Source organism: Polyodon spathula, chromosome 21, assembly GCF_017654505.1.
Source record: "Polyodon spathula isolate WHYD16114869_AA chromosome 21, ASM1765450v1, whole genome shotgun sequence".
Taxonomy (NCBI): domain Eukaryota; kingdom Metazoa; phylum Chordata; class Actinopteri; order Acipenseriformes; family Polyodontidae; genus Polyodon; species Polyodon spathula.
The window spans coordinates 14,016,969-14,039,274 of NC_054554.1; the positions used below are offsets into that span (position 1 = coordinate 14,016,969).

Sequence of the window (22,306 nt, forward strand, 5' to 3'; positions counted from 1 at the left end):
AGGGATGCACCAAATCCAAGTTTTTGGGATTTGGCCAAATACCGAATCCATCTCAAAAGATTCGTCCAAATACCAAACCGAATAACAAACCTACAAAATCTGTCAAGAAAACTGACGGAAACTGCTGAATGAAAAACAGATTGCCAGCTACTAACAAAGGACTTGCACAATCTATAGTGTTTAGCCTTTTAGTTAATAGTATTTTTTATTACCGAATGGAAATATATCCCTGAATAAGATTTTAGTTCAATAAAACCCACATTGATTTAAATGCACCGAATATGCAATATCAAATAGGCTACGAAATAGTTTAAAAAATATTTTAATCCAACACAGCAGTTCCCAAATAAAGCAACTTGTATTGGCACATTACAGTAAAGTAATTTAATTTACTAAAGCATATTGTGCAACAACGTCTATCTGTCAGTTGTAAAGTTACAAAAAATATATATTTCTGTGCACTGTTTTTCTTTTCTCCCAGTATGATCTCCAGAACACGTTTAACAGACAAAGAATCAAAACACAAAATTCTACAACAGTTTGCTGTGACTATATATTACAGGTTTACTGCATAGCATTACTCCATGAAAAGTGTGACCTTATACTGTTGCATGCAGGGGTATGTTTGCATTCAGCAGCTGCGTGACTGTTTAGTGCATGCGCCACCAGTAACAGGGAGTTGAGAGCTGCGACAGAGTTCATCAAACGTATTTTTGTTGTTAAATACAAAAGTTACGTTCAATATGGGTTTTGTATTTTATTTAAAGAAGAACTTCACACATTGGAGGGATGTATTAAAATGGATGTGCGTCTGGGCGGATACAGGATTCGTATTCGGTTCACCGACTCCTAAGTATTCGGCCGAATCCCAAACCTGCTCAAAAAGTAGGTATTTGGGATGAATCCGACACCGAATCTATATATATATATATAGATATATATATATATATATATATATATATATATATATATATATATATATATATATATATACACACACACATACACACACACACACACACACACACACACACACACACCGAGCATCAAAAGAAACTTATAACACATTTATTTTCGAAAAAAATAAGGTATATAAATGATGGACATTGACAAAATGTTTTTGGTTTCTTTTTAATCACTCGATCATTCATCCTTGACCATGACATGCTTGAGTGACTATGACTGAAGTGACTATGACCTAATTGTGAGAAAGTTGATTGGACACTGGATATGGAGTGATTTCAGCTGTTGTATTGCAAGTTTGAATAAAAGCAATTAAGAAAATTAAAAAAATAAAAAATAATATGTTACGTCTGTCAAGAGAGCAGCGCCTTCGTACAATCAGCATTTTGGAAGCTAGACTAGGTGAGCGTACTGTGACTCGCCGTCTTGGGTGCTCAGAGCCAGCAATTTCAAACCTGGCGAGACAGTATAACCAGACACACTCTGTCAATTACAAGTCACGAACTGGAAGACCAAGATTCACAACAAGACCGACAGATCATTTTGCAGCATTTTCGTGATGTCAGTTGTTAATCAGCACAATAAAAAGTCACTGCACCTGCTCAAGTTTTTTTCGATCGCATCTAGTGAATTTTATCCAAATGTAAGTAATAAGTTTCATTGATGCTCAGTATATATGAGTGAACAGTTTTACCTTAAATGACCCTTGCTGCCAGATTTTTCGGTTCAAACAAAATTATCAGTTTAATGCACTAAAATTACTGTAGTAAATACCATGTGAATACAGCTCATCTCATTATTCTGAGCTGGATGCTCATTTAAATACATTATCATGCATTACCATACAAATCACACATTCATTCTGATTACCATAGCATGGCACAATAAAATTAGTGTGCACCATCATATGCCCACTATTTTGCGCGAAAATGAATACAATTACAATAGTAAATATGGAAATCATTAATGTTCACAGTAACTGCAATTATTGCGCACCATAAAGTTTACACCCTTTGGTAAATGAGGCTCAATGAATGGTAAGTGTATATAAACGGTTACCAAGCCATGTTGTCGCACCACTGGGATCCTTTAAAAAACAACTAGGTAAATTTCTGGGATCAATCGTCTACTATCTTCGAATTACTTTTGCTATTTTTTAATTTTTTTTTTTACCATCCACTTGCATTTTTATGATGTTGGTTCTTATTGTCATTATAAATGTTGTGTTTGTTTTTAGTTTTGATTAGTTTGTGTTAAGGTGCTTTGACTAAATTCAGGATGTGCTGTTCAGTTCTAGTTGCCTGCTATAGATAATATAGGCTAGATCAGCCAATATGTCTTTATATTTAAGAGCCACCACTATATAGTGCACAGCATGTATTGTCAGCAACACTGAAAAACTTGTTTGCAAAGTGGCGGATGTCTGCCACTTCTATAAATACATGTTGGCTGACCAATCTAGGTTGCATATATCTTTATCAGGCAACTAGAACTAAAGAGCAGCTCCTGAACTCAGGTGAATCACCTTCACAAAAAATGTGCTGTACAAAAAATTAAGAAAACACAGTATTTTAGTAATTGCAGTAAGGGGCGGGTGAGCTTTGTGTGGGTTTGGGTATATGTATAACAACTCAGCAATTCTGTTCACACTGTTTTGGATAATTAGAGATAATTAAAGATAATTTTAAATATGTGAAACATTCTGGGAGATCGCATCAGCCATGGTTTATGAAAGCTGTTTGTGGATCATTCGTGTTTATATAAACCTTTCTTCTACGGCCAAATATCTAATGACTTACAGTAACCCACAGTCTGGATCAGCACAGTCAGATACTGTGTATGAACAAAGTGAATGCCATTTCACAACAGAATCAATTTAAATTTCTCAATTGCCATTGAAAAAGAGTCCTATGGTGTTGAAAGCTAGGGGTTTTATAGTGCTGATTTAATAAAGGAATCACAATATCATTTGTGCCTCCACATCAGAAACAATGCAACCGACCCTGTCTGCTCAGCCAACCCCAGAGAAGAGCTGATATAATAAAGATCTTTTGTTTTTGGCTTATAATTACATTTTCTTTGGTTAGAATCTAATAATAGTTCACATAGCCAGTTAAACTACTGTTAACCTTTTTGATCCCAAGCTCCCAAACTTCTATTTAAAAATGGTAATTTCTCAGTAGCTTCAGATTTCATTTTTACTCCCCCCTTATTTGTATGATGTTTGCAGTTTTTCTGAGTGGTCTTTGTTGCTACTTCTGCATTAAGTCTGCTTTAAGACAAGTTTGTTCTTTAGTTCAGCATATTCCACCAAGCAGTTTATGTATTTAAATGCCATTCTGTTCAGAGATTAAATAATGCCTGTTTATTACATAACACAACCAGAATTCAGAGCATGTGTTATCTTTCTGCTGGAGAAAAGGCTCAGATATCCCCATATGACTTTATGTTACTACTGTATACTTTACTGTATAACATTAAGTAAACATTAATCAGATTTGTAATCGCCCTTGTGGTGGGGCATGTTGTCCAGGTATCCACTCGGTCTCTTGATTAAAAGGCTGAACAAACGCCTTACTTACATACCTGAGATAATGGTGCAACTCTAAATTGTACATTAAAAGCCATCTTTCCAATATGTTTTCTTTGACAGCGTTACTCTGGGAGCAACAATTGTAGATCAATGTTAAAGTCACCCGATTAAATAACAGATGGTTTTATAGGTCAGGCAGCCACACTTCTTGAGGACATACTTTTTTTACATTGGTGGAGAAAGATGTTGTGGTAGGGTGGTTTTGACACTCTATTTTGGATATCCTGCTATATCTTTTTAATGACATCAATAACACATTAATGTGCACTATCTTTGCTTTATTTATTTATTTTAAATGTACGGTTCTTGCAGTTATCGGCACACATTATATGGCACATATCATACTACCAGCGGTGACTGTGAACTGTACAGCAGTTTTTGATAGCAATTTATATTCTAGGGCATGAATAGACATGTAATTAAATTGTAATAACTGGGTAATCACTAATGGCTCCTGTTCTTACTACATACTGTGGAATTACTTGGCACATACATTTTGATGCAATTATACACTTATTCCACCAGTAGTGATAGCAAAAAACGTTTACCCAGCTATTACCATGGTCATGTTTGCCATGTCATCTAAAGTTCTACCAAGTTTTCTAAGCATGAACACACAAACTGTACAAAGCTACAAAAACTGTCCTTTACTCTTGGTTGTATAGGGTTATAAAAAGAGAATTATTAGGAAAATAAATATCTGGCAGTGTAGGGCCCTGAGATAAACCTATATTAGGTGCAATACATAAAGAAATAAAAACGTCATTAGCTAAAAATTAACAATGTTTGGTAACAGTTAATAAACTAAAAAACAGCCCTTACAAGAGTGACCAAATCTACAAGCAAGGTTTTCAGACTGGTTGGTTAAATGTGCGATGTCTTTAGTTTGGTACTTGGTGCCGTCACCCATACTTGGTGTGGGTCTCCTGTTTGTAGAATGCCACCTGCAGGAGGATGGCTATGTCAATGCAGATCTGGGCGACACCACACAGCCAGAACTGGGATGGAGCCTCATTCACTAGGAAATAGGTTGTCTTGAAAAAGTCCCCTGCTGTCCACAGCAACACCATCTTTATGCTAAAAGATAAAACGATTGTGTTAGTGGTCTTAAAGGGGAGGAGCTTTTTAATATGTTTGTTTTTTTAACAATTCCACTTGCTGGGGCACAGCCCTGGTACCTCCGGGCTTGCTGGGATGCAGCCCTTGAACCTCTTCAGTTATGAAAGTTAAAAATCTCATAAAGTTTTTTGCTCTCAAATGCGTTTTCTTAATTTTCAACACAGTTCTTACTTCCGCCCTAAAGAGAGACAGTCCCACTGCCAAGTTCGTACTTTTATACTTTACGATTTTAACTGAGTGTCTTTAATGACACTGGCAGCACAACAAGGACTGCGACTCTGTTGTCGTTTTTTATTCACAAATAAGCTTACTTGATTTGAAAAACATTTTCTTACACTATTTGGTTTGATTAAATGAGTACACAACAAAATAGTAAAGCTAAACATTATTTTAGCAAAGAACAACACATTTTAATGAAAAAGAATATTGCAGTCTACTTCAATATGAACATCAAGATCATTACTGCAGTATTGCCACTTGCCTGGTTTAAGTGATAAGAGATTAAAAGATTTAGAAGTGAGTGGTTTTTCGAGATTTACGATTATACTGTAAATTTACAGTATAATCGTAAATCTCAAAACTACTCACTTCTAAATCTTTTGTAGTCATTTTTGTATTACTTTAGTATAAATACATGTTAATTTGGATTCATATGTTGTTTTTTTCTGACTTTATGTGAACGAAAAGACACAAAAGCTCCCGTTTTCTCATTGGAAATAGTGATATTTCAAAATATCACTGTCCTGGTCACAAAAGCAAAGTTTGTGGGGAATAATAGCCATTTTCTATACTTTTGAGGCATAAGCAATTAGGAAATAACACTTACTACCCAGGAAAAAAAAAAAAAAAAAAAAAATTGTTACAGGGTGTTATCATTGCTTGCACCCTGACACCTCTTTGTTTACAAATTTTAATTCGTTACCAAATTAAGCACTGGCAATGCCCATTTTTCTCTCATACGCAATACAGTCATAATGCAGACTTAAATGAATCCACATATTTATATATATATATATATATATATATATATATATATATATATATATATATATATATATATATATATATATATATATAGGTTAACGCAGGCAGGCGCACACACAGGGCAAGGCAATCCACACACAGGCGGAGGACGGGCGCCAACCCAGGACCGCTCGCACTAAAGCACTGCGCTGATACCGCTGTAGAAAAGAGCCGGCTCTTTTGTAAAGAGCATATATCAGGCTTATGTCTTTGTGTGTGATTACATCATCTACCAGCCCTGCTGCTGTCTTCCACGTGCACACTACAATATATGGTTCCCATGATATATACCATACCGAGGGTGGTAATAACGCCCGAGGCGTCAGCTTACACAGTAGGATAAAACCCTGCTTCGTTAAAAGGGCAGGATGTCTATGTTTTGTAATTAGACAGCTTTTAAAAATTGATTTAGTTTTTCCTAGTAAGTGTATGCTTTATCTTTCTAATTATAACACAAGAAAAATCAATGGTCTAAAAAACAGAAGGATGCTCTGATAATGCAACCCTAATTGATCTTGAGAATCATGTTTTAATCTGCTGGATTAATCATCACATGCAAGATGCAAGTTGAATGGATGTAGATAGTTATTCACCTGTACTTTCACATATTATCTAAACATGTAGTTTTGAAAGAAACACATTTTACAGTAAACCTGTATTTACAGTTATTTTTTAACTGGTAATACACGAGAAATCTGTTTGCAAGTCATGCTTTCAGATACAGTTGCACTTCCTTGGCCATTTTGCCTGGAGAGTGAAATTGTCCTCATCTCTTTAAAGGCTTCTATCCTGTCACTAGCCAACCAGCTGTCTCCCCTTGTGACTGACATGCATTCAGATACTGCTGAGGTGAAATGACTTAGGAAATGAAGGAATGACAGATTTCCTGTTAGAAATTTCTTTAACCTAGTGAAGTACCAGATCTAAAATTTTAAAATGAAAATACATATGCTTCTTTCAAAACTGTACATATGAGATCTATGTAGCTATCGATATGCAAAATAGGTAAGATTTAAGGATTTTTTTTTTTAAGCGATGTTCAGAAATACTGTCTTCTGGTATAATATGGTGAATTAGAGGGGGAGCACTGTACTTGCTAATGGAATCAATTTAACAGCCCCAGGCGGAGGGAGGGCGGAGAAGACGTGAAAGAGCAATCATGTAAAATTGTACTTTTAAGATTGCAGGACTAAGAATTGGAACATCTGTCATAGTGTCAATAATAATATATGGCAATATAAAGTATACATTAAAACCAGTGCTGTACTTTGAGTTTACCTCCCCTACCCATCTGCCTCATGTTAACTGGTTTTGTTCTCTAATAAAATGTCTAAGTTGCAAAGCTGAATTCATTGTCTCAATTCACCCTTGTGCCAGAATGCCTTGAGGGTTTAGCTAGGTACTGTAAAAGGTAAGACCAGCCTAGAGTAAGCCTATTTTATGCAACCAGCTTAGCTGTCTGTCCTTAGCAAGACTGACTTACAGTTAGACACAGCTTTCAATACTAGTCTGTCTTTATGCAACCAGCCTCTGATTTAAACATATACAAGTTAATGAACTCAGATAATCCAGAGATGTCAAAGACGTCAAACACAATCACAACTGCCCTCTTCCAATTCTAGACTCCTGCACGGCTGGGGGGCGGAGCATTGTTCCATGGTTGACTTTAATGTGCTTTTTAACTTCGTTTAATGAACTGGCACAGTACTGGACGTTTTGTATTGGACCTTTTACAAAATGGATGACCAGCTAAGGCTGTGGTTTACTAAACCACAGTCCCATATTTATTTAATTTTTTTACGACTGGAATTAATGGATTCATCAGATTAAGATCCAGAGAAGGCATTAAATGTCACTGAACTGTTTCTCAGAGTTTCAAATATTAAAACAGCATCAGGAAATGGATAAATCATAGAAAATAATACTGGGGTATAACATTCTCCTGCTTAATTGTGTAATCACTCTGTATTGGTAATGTGTTGTGACATACTGTACAGGTCAAGGTTGAAAAATTGCAAATATTTCAAATATCTTTGCAGTGCTAAAACTCAGTATTAACAATGCAGTATTCGGTGTATAACTACAGGATAAAAACACGTAATTGTAGTATAGTGTAGTATAAAAAGACATACTTGGCAAAGGTTTCGACTAGAAGTATTTTATACGTTTCTTTAAAGTGGTTGTTTCTAACAAAATATTTTAAAAAACCTTACCTGTCATGCACTTTCATCCATTGTGGAGGTCTCAAATGTGTAGTTTTGAAAGGACATGTATTTTAATTTTACTACACTGGGTTGAATACAGTCTTATTTGGGGGAAGCAGCTGGTTGGTTGCTGACAGGAAAGGCCTTGAAAGGGTAGGTAGAATTTCATTCACCAGGTGAAATGACCCAGGAAATGCAAGGCAGTCTAAAAGCATGGCTTGCAAACTTAATTGTCAACTATGTAGTACCAGCTGTTATGTTTGCTAAAACTGTACATTTTCAGACCAATATAGTGAATTTATGAGCATGGCAGGAAAGAAATGAACCCATTTTGTTAGCTACAATCAATTTTTACAGTTACAGGGTGTAATGCTTGTCCAGGGCCTGTTTTTGAAGCCATTACTCTACAAGAGAAAAAATGTTAAAGGACCCTATATCTTCAGAGTTATATTAAGTCAGTTTAAAGTCAGACTTTACAAAGTTTGATATTCATGAAAATAGACTAGTGTTAACTCCACAACAAAGAACAACAAATAAATATTGTATTTCTAAAAACAAGATCCAATGTTAGAATAAGAAAATGAGAATTTACTAGTGATAAAGGTCTTGAAACTATGCCTTTAGTTTCTTATTTTATCTCTGAATTTATGATTAAGTGTTTGAAGTAATGGATACATATCACTTCAAAAACAATATTTCCCTGAAGAAACAGACTCAATCACTTCTATGTAATATTTTTTTAAAGATACCTGTTAAATATTACAAAACTACAACCTAACAACTCAACAGAAGAGGTTCTGTTTTACTGATCTAATCCAGCGTTGCACAGTGGCTTGACTCTCAATTTTAAAACAGTAACATGGATTTTCAGTCTTTCAAAAAAGAAGCCTGAATTACAGACCCAGAGAGGTCATACAATTCAGGAACGGAAGTTTATGCCGCATTTATTCCTAGGTCATCAAGGCCAAACTGCATTCATCTTTCATTACAATGTGAATCACAACACAGTTTTGAATATGTCAGCCAATCCCAGCCAAATGCCTCTTTACACCTAGGAGTAAGGCAGATGGAAGACAGCTGCCATCCCTGCAGATGTCTCTTTGAGCTCAGTAGTGGCTGTAGTGCAGTAAGGAGAAAAAGTCCCAGTTTGCCTCTCAAGCCCAAGGGAGCTCCAGAGCCAACATGATGCTTCCTGTGATGCAAATCTGCGCTCCCCTGGCACCACACGGAGTGCCTTTTCCAGGTGAGCCACTATTTTTAATGCCAGTATCTCTGAGGCAGAACACTTTAAATGGGGCACCACTCTAATCTCTGGAATCTGTCAAAGACAGTGCATTCTCTCCATGCTGTGTTTTTATCCTTGGAGGCACCGGAGGTTTATTAATAATCCTGCTGGTTTTCAAGTCCGTCCTCGCTTCACCCACTGCTGTTCCAGAGAAGCAGCAGTCCTGGCCTCTGATCCAATCATCACTTTCATTCATCTTGATGAATGAGTCATCAGGAGACCATTGTCTACCATACGAGAACAATTTATCCTTGTGCCAGTGACCTTTTGACAAGGGGCTGCTTTACAAATACGATGAAACTGTCATTACAGTTTTATGAATCTTGAGAACTGAAATATCAGGACAAAAGCTCTCAACTGGGAAATGGTCTGGAGTCAACTGTTAACCCTTCTTTTCTATAGTACATATAGCACACAGATTATTGGTGTCAAGGGACATCATAGTACCCTATATGTACAACCTAAATCAGGGGTTCCCAACTCTTGAGGTTTGGTTCAGTCTTGGCCCTTGAGGTTTGCTTCAGTCTAGGACTTTGTTGCAGTCCTTAATGAGTTAACTGACCCTAAGCCAGTTCAATTAACTCATATATAATTGGACTGAAATGGTTCTTGAGAACATGTGCTAAAAACATGTGATTGCCATTCACTTAATTTACAATCACGCTGATGACCACTCATTCATTAAGCAGTGTAAATAATACCATAATCACATACCATCTGTGATTGTGTTTTTATTGTGCATTATTGTGGCAGTCGGTAGGGTATAAGTTGTGTAACTACTAAAATATGTATTTGTAGTACGTTTTACAGCAGCTATTTAAACATTCATACTAAGTTAATGTGCGCAGAAATATAGTGGGAACCTTCACAACAGATTCTAAAATCCATTGTCAAGCAAATGCTGTGCTCCGATTACCTGATTAGATTGCATGGGCTCTGATCACACAGAAATCTGATTATCTGAAGTCACGTAAAATGAGTGTGGTTTGTACTAGATTGAAAACATGCATGTGAGTTATTCTGCAGGCATTCTCTTGAAACATTTAACAGGATATTCTGCTGGCTGAATATTTGGAATGCACTTTACGGATTTATGATCAAATAAAATCCTCATTCATTTGCATAAGATACAATACACATGTGCCTTTGCATGTGAGGCATTCAGTACTTTTCAATTGTGGGTAAACTTCCTATTTCATTCTATGTAAAATCTGTTGGAGCTCCCTAGTTTTTTTCAGTGTGAGCACCGTGGAAACCTTAGAAGAGAAAGACAGAAGCAAAGGGGAACTCTCTGTTCTTTAAAGGCTTGCAGGCTGAAGCTGGACATCAGTGCTGCTGTTGATTTTGGGGGCATTTGTTTTTTTAGCATTACACTGCATCACTCCTGGATGAACCAATGATCACAAATACCATCAAAGAGGTCTCTTAATCCCCTGGTTTTATAGCAGATGATTAATCAGCTTGGTGATTTACCGAGATTAACTCTGAGGACAATGGATTAAAAGGTGGCAGAAAAGACCAGTGATGCTCATGACCTGTACTTTGCACTGGGACAGTCATTACATAATGGAAGCACCTGGGAAAAAATCAAATAAACAGATCTTTTACATCACGTTTTGATAGTCCCCCAACTTATCACTTCCCTCATTAATATAGCCCATATGGCATCATACTACCTTATAAAAAAATTAAAAAATTGGCATCCCTTACTTTCATGTAGTCTGTTATACTTGGAAAACTAAATAGAGGACATCCAGCATTTCTGTCATGGTCAGAACACGGCGGTAACAACAAATAACAAGAGTCCCTGTTTTCTGCTCACTATGACAAAACTATGAAAAAATAAAATTGACTGCTACATTCTTGACCTAATGTAAAACTAACTCACATAAGTGGTATAATTTGTGTGTATCTAATAGCTAGTCACAAAGTCACCAAGATCACACTGTTAAATGTAACTACAGGTGCTGTCAGGGCTTGTCTTTGTGCAGGTTCAAGTCTTTACCTTATAAGCTAATCACCATTATTTACTATAATAGATTGGTAAGGTCCCTATTATATAAAACAAGTGTGCTGCTTTTGGCTCCAACTGAATCAGCAACAGGCAGTGCTGTGAATAGCAGCATTTGTGACCTTTTGTATATAATCAAAAAGCTTAGGGGTACTGCCAGCAGGAATGGCCAATAAGGACATATTGTAGCTGAGAATGACCAGTGATAAAAGTCTTAACATCTCTTACACTTAAAGACAATCCCCTCCCCTGCTCCAAGTCATGCAGTGAGAAGGACTTTTGACACCCTGTTACACAACACCTCAAATGGGCTTCTGTAACAAACATTTAGTGGATTCAGACCTAAATCCATTTCCTATTGTGCAAGAAATAACAGCAACTGTGTCTATAAAATAATGCACACACAACAAGTGTTATAAGGATATAGGACTGCGAACATCCGGGTATGGCCTCGTCCATTCACTTCTGCTCTTGACGATATCCCCTCATACACAGATGTCTGCTGTCCTTATAATATCCAACTCTGAGAGACACTGGTAAAATTCAGTGGTGCAGTTTCAGTATAATACATTTGAATCCCTATATTGTGCCAAAAAAGGGACAAAATAGACCTAATAGATCTTCAACTCTTCACAGTCAGAGTTTTCGTTCTCAAAACATGCTCAGGTAGTAACCCACTTTGAAGACCTGACACACTTCAAACAGCGGGCAGAAGTGAAATGGACTCAGGCTTGAAATCATAGCTGAGTGCTGATATAGGCTGTCTTCTAATGACCAACTTGTGAACTGGGCCATTAGTGTGAAATCAGGGCTGCACCTGTAACCAAATATTTTATCACTGATAAGTAATATTTGTTGGATTTGTTCTGGATTTGGGAAAGTCCTACATAGGCAACATCGTTTGTGAGATACTGGACTGAAGGACAGGGTGACTGTACTGGGCAGTCAATGGGATAGCAAACCCCCAAAAAATCACATCCTGAACCCAGAACCAAATCCAAACCCATACTGAACTTACAGTCTTCTGGAACCAACAGATTTTAGAAGACGTGCCTTCTCTTTCTCATTGATTATGATATTATATTATATATATATATATATATATATATATATATATATATATATATATATATATATATATATATATATATATATATATATACAGCTGTGTTTTTAATGAAATGTAATGTTGCTGCTTCTTTTTTAGAATGTAAATTTCCCCATGTGGGATGTGCATCTATGGCATGCAGGTTGTATCTTGACCTGTGTCTTGTTATTTACATCATAACGCTGCCGCTGCCAGCAGGATTTTCCTGAGGCTGACTATTTGCAGCCCAGAAGGTTTTTTTCTAGTATTAAACTCAGTGGGTTAATATTGAGGTTCCTTGAATAACGCTTTCATTTGTTTTGTTATTTTTCATCAAATTATACTATTGAATTGTAAAGATTTTAATTTTTTTATGATAAAAAATTATGTCTATACTTTAAGGAAAAATTTAATTATTACCGACAGTTAGACAGGGATGGTCTACTGGTTAGTAGAAAACTTTTCTGGACTCCTGATAGTATGGAATCTCTTTCTTATTATAATCCAGGACCTGAAAGGAAGTCCAAATAACTTGTTATGTAACAGTTATAATAACTTTGCAAGCAGTGCCTACCTCATCCCCCGTGTTGACTTGTTCTGGAAGTTCTGGAGCAGCTGTGGTACACCCAGCATTGCCTCTGTGAGCACAGCCAGGGACCCAACGCCCTCCACAAACAGGACCGAATCCAGGAAGAGGAACGTGATGAGGGCACTCAGCACCGTGAAGGAAAAGCAAAACAGAAGGTAGTCCTCAAAGCAAGCCCAGCTCCAAAAATATCTCAGGTCCAGGTCTGAACAGTCAAACAAAAAAGAAGAATTGACATTTGTGATGAACTCTTGATGGCTTATTTATCTTTAGAGAGGAAGCACATTGCTATACATTGATATATTGATCTATACTACAACAGCAGGTGATATCTCGCTGTATTCTACAAGCACTGGATGTGTCCAGATTGTGATGTCTCTCGTGTAATCTACTGCCTGAAATAAACAAGGTTATATTTGTTAGTCCAAGCCATGTGGTTTGCAATGTTATTCATGCAGAGAGAGAGAAAAAAAAAAAAAACATTAAATGGAATAGTGATAATTTCAGCAACCAGTTCTTCAAAAGTGGCACCCAATGTTGGTTAATAAGACACATGCCCAAAGCAAGCGTTGTCTGTGATGGTTATAACAACTATACACACTCAATAAAACCAGCAGTAATGATTATTGACTGAGCTTTATCTTATTGGCTGGAGGGTGGAGAATACTGTGTACTTAGATGACAGCCAGTGATTTTTTCTTTTTTTTTAGAAATTTGGAATCGCCAACCCCCGATTTTCTCCCAATTTGGAAAGCCCAGTTATTCAACCCAGGCCAGTGCTGCAACTCCCGCACTAACTCAGGAGAGACAAAGATGAACACTCACGTCCTCCAAAATATGTGCCATCAGCCATCCGCTTTTTTTCCACAATGCAAGCGGAGGACCATACAGTTCTGAATTGCACACAGGCAGGCCTGCATGTGCCCGGCAAACCACAGGGTTTGCCGATGCACGATGAGCGAAGGATTCACCAGCCTACTAAACCCTCTCTGTCCAGGCAGTACTTGGTCAATTGTGCACTCCCCCCTGGGAGCTTCCAGCCATGGTGGGCAGTAGCACAGCCTGAGTTTGAACTGGTGATCTCCAAGCTATAGGGCGCATCCTGTACTCTGGATAGAGTGCATTTACTGGATGCGCCACTTGGGAAGCCAGTGCATTTCTAAAGATGAAAACCTTGGGGGAAAAATCTATTAAATGCTACAGGATGAATAAAGCATGTTCCATATCTTTAGGGAAAGGTTACCCTTATGGATTTTACTGTGTGTTACCATTTCATTTTTTTTTCAAGTAAAGTTTGCAAATATTTTTGCAACTGACACTGAAAAGGCATTAGAAAGCAAAACATATAAAGCCCAATACCTCTAAGATTATTTGCTGTTCAGGGTTTTAAACTTGACCTTTTCTACTGATTGATTAATCACCCAATATTTAATCAATTTATTGCACCTTTGGGCTTTTATTGATTAAAAAACAATTGATCAATAACTTTCAAAGATATTATATTACCATAGAGGATACTTCCATCATGCGGCATACAAGGAATCATGGGATACTGTGCCTAAGGAGAGGGGTCGGATTGGGTTGATTTTGTCAGGGTTTATACATTTTAAAAACTGTTGAAGTCTGTTTTACTGTGCATTTTCTTAGCTTACAAAAGTCTAAAGAGAAAGTTTTGGATGAAATGACTACTCAAAAACCTTCTAAACTTTGAGCATAAGAAAAAGTTATGAGGAAGAGAAGACCATTCAGCCCATCTGGGTCCTGGTAGCCAATTTATCTCAAAATCTAGTCAGTTCTTAAAGGAATGATTCAGTAATGGCTTGTTAACCCATTCTGTACCCTCACCACTGTATAACACGTGTCTCCTACACTGTCTTTCTAAACTCAATTTCAACTGTATCCCCTGATCCTGGTCTCTGTGCTGCACTTAAAAAATAGCAAAGGTTAAAACTCCTTTCAGTATTATAAAAACCTCAACTAAGTCACACCAAACCATTCATTGTTTCAGGCTAAAAAGATTCAGTACCCCTCAACCTGTCTTCATAATTTATACCTTTTAGCCCTGGATTAATTTGCCTGCTCTCATCTGACTCTTTAAAGAGCTACAAAGTCCTTTTTGTAAAGCAAATACCAGAACTGAACATAGTACTCTAAGTGCAATCTCACCAGAGTATTATTTAACCTCATCATTACCTCCCTTTATTAGTCTCCATACGTCTAAATGTTAATTAGGTTTTTGTCAACGGCTGTTTAATAAAGCTGTTCCCCATCATTTGACTTCCTTTTTTAGCTTCATCTCCAATGTAGGATGACAATTAAACCTCATTGCCCAAGTGTGGGCTTAAGAGTTTGATGAATGTTTTTAATTATCCAGGTAATATATTCATTTGCAAGCCTTTCCTAGGGGAATCAAACCACAGCTTTATTTTTAAAAAGTGAATACAACTCAGATAGTTAGATTTTTGCCAGTAATATTGGTTTCCTTTGCTCTAGGGATTTACAAACTGTAAAAACAGCCAGTGACTTTGAAGCACTAATCCCCTATACTGCAGGGTACATCTGCAAGATATCTGACCATGGCGACAGTTAGGTATAGGCGCTTGTGACAGGGTGCAGTCTGTCTTTGTGTGTTTTTGTGGTGTTTAGAGTGGATGTGGGTTTGCTGTGTGGATCTGAGTTAATGAGTTTGTGTGAAGAATGTGTGAAAGGTGCTGCAGCTGATGAGGTGCGAATTGCCCAGTTAGCTGCAGCACCTGTATAAAAGGGAGTGGTTGGGAGGGTTGTGGTTGTGGTCGTTAGTTATTGTTTAGACTGTTTTGTGTCTTTATGTGGCCATTGTGCCCGTTTGTTTTGTGTGTTGATTATTATTTAATTAAAAGTATTTTATTTGCTGCACTTTGTCTCTGAGTCTCCTCACTTTGGCTACCCTGTCACAGCGCTTAATGAAATACATGGTCAATTATCTACAGATAAAGACAGCTGCTGAGGATATTAATGCTGTTATAAAAAGAATAAGTGTTTTTGTGTATACCATGTAATTCTGAATCAGGGAGGAATCACGAATCATGATTATTTTTGCATGACAGCAGAGGTTTTGAAGAGCTCATCTGGAGATAATACAGACTATCCAAAGTCCTACTAAACAGTTGAGCTGCAGAGTAGAACACATAACTAGCTTAAATGCTATTTTTCTTTTCATTTTCTGTATAATATTTTATGACTTCCTAAGTTGGGGTCATGAACTTATTTATACACTTTGAGCTGTTTCTTTTTTTTTTTTGAACAGGTCATGTGTACACAAATAAATGGCATACGTTTTTATGTCCTTATTTTTTGTTTGAATAAAATACTTCTTATAATTAATATTATTATATTAGTAGTAATCCTTTCCGAAATGGCTGCACCTGTCTAGAGATATAAATAAACACACACCACACACACATTTAATTATATATATATATATATATATATATATATATATATATATATATATATATATATATATTATAATTAAAAATCAATCTCTACCTACAATTTTCTGTCAGTATTGCAACAGCATCTCACTGGTAAAGACATTCCAAAATGAGGAGCTCCCAGGCTGGCAGTCAAAGAAGTTTTATCACAGCTCCTGGACTAAAAGAGCAACCTTTGCAAATAAAAATATTTAATCAAACTAAGGTTGTTTAAATTAGTTTAAAATTGCTTCAGGTCAATATGACTCAAAACATAACAGATGTACCTAAAATCTGAACATAATAGTAGGGTTAAGACTATCGTTGAGGAACTGCAATGTAATATATCAGTAAGATACACCTAGATCAATCGCCATTTGAAGCTGGTTTTGACCCATCAACCAAATGAAAAACAAGCATCATACGACACCCAGTGTTTGCTACACGTGGCAAATGAAGTGCTAGCATTCTCATCCATCACAGTGTTCTGTTGCATGAGCATTTCTCAGCTAATGGAATACTGTGGACACAAACCCCAATTCTAGTACAAAAAATACAGTACAAATAATATAAATAAGATAACTGTGTGGGACAGATATCAATAGCAGTTATTTTGATGTATTTTGACTTCTGGTGGAATGATCAAACCCTAAATAGCAGGGTTTCCTTTCATATGAAATAAAAGAACACAGTATAATAAAATAAAGGCTCAGGGTCAGCATAGATAAGGGTCTTATCTATACTGTGCTTCTGTACTCCCATTACTAATACACACAATATGTTATAGTGCATAAGTATTGTTCTTTGACAAAAAGTGAAGGGCAGTCAGGTATAAGTATAGCATTGAAATTGCATGCAGGCAATGCCATGAGTCTTTATCAAGCTTATCTAGTTTTGAAGTGTTGAGTGGTACATTGTCTGGAGGTTGGCCTCAGGCACTAAGGGATAGAGAAGTTTTTATAAGCCAACTTTTTGGCTTTACTTTTTTCTACAACAATAGGGATGTTCCAGCGCTAAAAAAATAAACAAAAAAAAAAAACCCACAGACAATATGCTTTCACCAGGCAGCTTTCTGTGTGGTGCTATACTTCAGCTTGAATATTAAAGTCATTATAGTAAGTCTTATCCTGTGCACAGATGTCATCCAGTTAATATGGTACAATTCAAAAGTTAATAAAGCAACAACACTTTAATATTTTGTATATTCTTGTTTTTTGTGAATTCCGATAAGTTACTATGACATATGAAAGGTGCCTCTTATTATAAAAGCCATTACTTAGTACATTTTGACATCCTATACACAACGCTTCAAATACTCCCCAAATCAACAAATCATGTTATCAGCAACGCTTTCTCTACATGCTTTTGCTGTCTTACAGTTTTGTCTCATGGTAAACGGCAGTAAGTTAACAGTTCTAAGAGAAAAGAAAGTTTACTGAAACCCAGCATGTATTTTAGTTCCCTCCAGAGCTTGACGTGCTGTGCTGTTATAATCATTTATTCATCACATGCAGGTGTCTTACTTCTGGTGTTTGATGATTTATTGAAAGTGCACAAGTGATCTTTCTCTGTAATGTATTCAGTGTGGGTGCTGACTGCCCCCTCCAGGGACACTGAAAAACAAGGTGTCCTAAATAACATGGAATAAAAATAAAATGCAAAATAACCCTGGAAAAAGAGGGCTAATCTGTTCTGCTCTGTTCCTGTATTATTTAGCTTTTGTAATGCTTTCTGTCAGTTTACAATTTCCAGGGCCCTCCACTTATAAGGTAATAAGTTGGTATTTTCACTGAATAACATTTGGATGTAAAACCTTATTGTGACACACACCTGTTTACCTGTAGGCAAACAGGCAACACACAGCTCTCAAGTAACACTTTGTTATTGTGTAGTGCCAACAATCTCCGCCAGAGGCCACTGTAAACCAAGGAATGAAGAAGGGTCACTTCATCATGCTGTATTAAAAATAGCCCATTCATAGAATTGAAGGTCTCAAAAGGGTTTGTCAAATTAATAGTTTGTGACTGATTTTGTGGTTAAACTGCACTTTGGATCAATGAACTACAGCTGTGGCCAAAAGTTTTGTATCACCTAGAATTTTAGGATTGAGACATATTTTAAAAAAAAAAAAAATTGTAAATTGTATATATATATATATATATATATATATATATATATATAATATATATATATATATATATATATATATAGATACACACACACACACACACACACACACACACACACACACACACTTTAGATTAATTTATTTGGAAGCCGTAATAGTAGTACAGTATTTCATGTTAGATTTTCAAATGTCTTATTTTTCAAGGGTTCAGAGTCCTGTTCAATGTCTGTTTAATGAAACCAGGTGACCCCCCAACACTGTACAGAATAAAAGGCAATGACTCTGAGACCAGACAGCTCTAGGGATAGACAGCACTGACACAAGAAGGTGTCAGGTTGCACCTAAAAACACTTTAGAAAGAAACCCAGTGGCTCACTGTGTTAAACTATGGTAGCTTAGCTGTAACTATTGGCTCTGCTAGTGATCTATTCCAAGCTCTATGTCTCCCGCGCTCTTGTAATAAGAAGCCTTGTTTACTGCTAGGATTTCAGTCCAATGATCACATGGGTAAACTTATGGAAAGAAATTCTCTTCAAAAACAGCATTCATTTTTTATTTTATTTTTTTCGGTCCCTGATGAGTTTTAGTGCTTTTGAAGCTACAAATGACCCCAGTTTCGCTCCAGTTTAGAATGTCCAATTACGATCCCTCACCGCAGCAACTTTCCACAACAGATCAGGAGAACTGAAAGTCAGTGCGTGTCCTCCGATCCCACCACCAAGTCAACCACTCCGTTACACCATGGTGAGCCGCAGGTGTCCGCTTGAGCTCACAGCTTGTCTGGCCAGTAGGGGGCACTGTAGTGTGGTGAACTCGGCAACAACAGGAGTGAAAATCAGTTTTTTTTTTTTTTTTTTTTTTTTTTTTTTAAAGAAAGGGGTTTACTTATTATGGGATGATACTGGACAATAATATAACAGCAAGTGGAGCATTCTGCTTCCCTGGGTCTCCGGACTACAGTAGTCAAGAGTAAGATGGAAAAGGGAACTAGAAAGACCTTTCTATTGGGAAAAAAAATGACAGCTGTTGTAAGTAAAATCTATTACAATACTGTGAACTTCTCTCTAGTTAACCTTGCTCCCTACAAAAAAAAACATCTTAGATTTAAAAATCAATACTCAATTATCACATTGTAAAACATCAAGGCTGCCCGGTCTTGCCCTATGCACTCTACTAGTTCTGTCAGCTCACACAATTTAAACACTTCATTGTAACTATAATGTCCATAAAGCACATTCTAGAGGTTAATAAACTGTAGTCTGTTTTTTCTTATCTTAGCATTCAGTGCTGTCAAGAGAAAATGCGAAAGCCGCATGAGAAATAAGGTTACCCGGGTAAGTGATCCAGCACGGAGGCCTGAGTCTGCCACAGGAACAGAGCTGTGCAGTTTTGCTTGACTACACTATTTCAAACCTCACTGTGGTTCAAAGGGCAATTTATCTGTTCAACTTCCACACATCGTTATGATTCACATTCCCTGTAGTGCTGCTACTGTTCTTCCCTTCTCAAGTGAATCAAAGGCTTTTAAAAAACATTTTAATTTGCATAACAACTTTCTAGCAAGGCCTGTACCTTTTCCTTTGAAAGGTGTGAGTTACTTTCACTTTACACAGGGTGAGGCTCATTTAACTTGGCACTAAACTGGAGATTCACTCTCTTTGTAACCCTCAAAACTTCCCTTTGCTGCAAATAAAACTTTTGGTGGGGATTTGTAGGAAACTAAATACCTGCTGCACAGGAAGTTAATCTATGGGTTGGCAAATCACATAAAATGAATACAAAACACTTGAAATATAAGAACATAAGAACATAAGAAAGTTTACAAACGAGAGGAGGCCATTCGGCCCATCTTGCTCGTTTGGTTGTTATTAGCTTATTGATCCCAAAATCTCATCAAGCAGCTTCTTGAAGGATCCCAGGGTGTCAGCTTCAACAACATTACTGGGGAGTTGATTCCAGACCCTCACAATTCTCTGTGTAAAAAAGTGTCTCCTATTTTCTGTTCTGAATGCCCTTTTTTCTAAACTCCATTTGTGACCCCTGGTCCTTGTTTCTTTTTTCAGGCTGAAAAAGTCCCTTGGGTCGACACTGTCAATACCTTTTAGAATTTTGAATGCTTGAATTAGGTCGCCACGTAGTCTTCTTTGTTCAAGACTGAACAGATTCAATTCTTTTAGCCTGTCCGCATATGACATGCCTTTTAAGCCCGGAATAATTCTGGTCGCTCTTCTTTGCACTCTTTCTAGAGCAGCAATATCTTTTTTATAGCGAGGTGACCAGAACTGCACACAATATTCAAGATGAGGTCTTACAAGTGCATTGTACAGTTTTAACATGACTTCCCTTGATTTAAATTCAACACTTTTCACAATGTATCCGAGCATCTTGTTAGCCTTTTTTATAGCTTCCCCACATTGCCTAGATGAAGACATTTCTGAGTCAACAAAAACTCCTAAGTCTTTTTCATAGATTCCTTCTCCAATTTCAATATCTCCCATATGATATTTATAATGTACATTTTTATTTCCTGCGTGCAGTACCTTACACTTTTCTCTATTAAATGTCATTTGCCATGTGTCTGCCCAGTTCTGAATCTTGTCTAGATCATTTTGAATGACCTTTGCTGCTGCAACAGTGTTTGCCACTCCTCCTACTTTTGTGTCGTCTGCAAATTTAACAAGTTTGCTTACTATACCAGAATCTAAATCATTAATGTAGATTAGGAATAGCAGAGGACCTAATACTGATCCCTGTGGTACACCGCTGGTTACCACACTCCATTCTGAGGTTTTTCCTCTAATCAGTACTTTCTGTTTTCTACATGTTAACCACTGCCTAATCCATGTACATGCGTTTCCTTGAATCCCAACTGCGTTCAGTTTGAGAATTAATCTTTTGTGCGGGACTTTGTCAAAAGCTTTCTGGAAATCTATGAGTTGGTTAAATCGACATGACAGAATTAAATGATGTCCCCTTTGTACCCTACACAGTAACAGCAGCATTGTGACAGCAGGAAAATGAATCGAAAATTAGCTTAAAAATCGTCCACATTTTTTCTAGTTACAGGCAAGAACATGTTATAGCAAGCATATATAAACATAATAATCAGCTGGGACTACACTCAGATAGTGTTCATTTTACCACAGCAGTGCCTTTTGGGTCAAAGCATGATACTGGCTGAAAGTATATCAGTCAATAGGGATATCAGCTGATTGGTTATTGATAAGAAATAAGTCAGTGAAGGGTTGGGGACAATTTCACCCTCCATAGCGCATAGCGCCTTGGTCTACTCGGTGCGCATGGATGCTGTGGTGCCTCAGTGTGCAAAGCGCCTCGGTGCACTCGGTGCGCATGGATGCTGTGGTGCCTCAGTGTGCACAGCGCCTCGGTGCACTCGGTGCGCATGGATGCTGTGGTGCCTCAGTGTGCACAGCGCCTCAGTGCACTCGGTGCGCATGGATGCTGTGGTGCCTCAGTGTGCACAGCGCCTCGGTGCGCTCGGTGCGCATGGATGCTGTGGTGCCTCAGTGTGCACAGCGCCTCGGTGCGCTCGGTGCGCATGGATGCTGTGGTGCCTCAGTGTGCACAGCGCCTCGGTGCACTCGGTGCGCATGGATGCTGTGGTGCCTCAGTGTGCACAGCGCCTCGGTGCACTCGGTGCGCATGGATGCTGTGGTGCCTCAGTGTGCACAGCGCCTCGGTGCACTCGGTGCGCATGGATGCTGTGGTGCCTCAGTGTGCACAGCGCCTCGGTGCACTCGGTGCGCATGGATGCTGTGGTGCCTCAGTGTGCACAGCGCCTCGGTGCACTCGGTGCGCATGGATGCTGTGGTGCCTCAGTGTGCACAGCGCCTC

General features: G+C 37.6%; 1 protein-coding gene across 2 annotated transcripts in view; it reads right to left on the bottom strand.

Moving 5' to 3' along the window:
• Window positions 1-1,860: 1,860 nt before the first annotated feature.
• LOC121296500 (solute carrier family 66 member 2-like) overlaps window positions 1,861-22,306 on the bottom strand; it is a 40,348-nt gene continuing 19,902 nt past the window's right edge. For both annotated transcript variants that reach the window (XM_041222126.1, XM_041222127.1), the window contains exons 4-5: window positions 12,860-13,076; window positions 1,861-4,633 (exon numbers count right to left, since the gene is read on the bottom strand). In XM_041222126.1, the coding sequence (XP_041078060.1) occupies window positions 4,459-4,633; window positions 12,860-13,076 (392 nt within the window). In that variant the 3' untranslated portion in view covers window positions 1,861-4,458. The remainder of the gene's footprint in view (window positions 4,634-12,859; window positions 13,077-22,306) is intronic.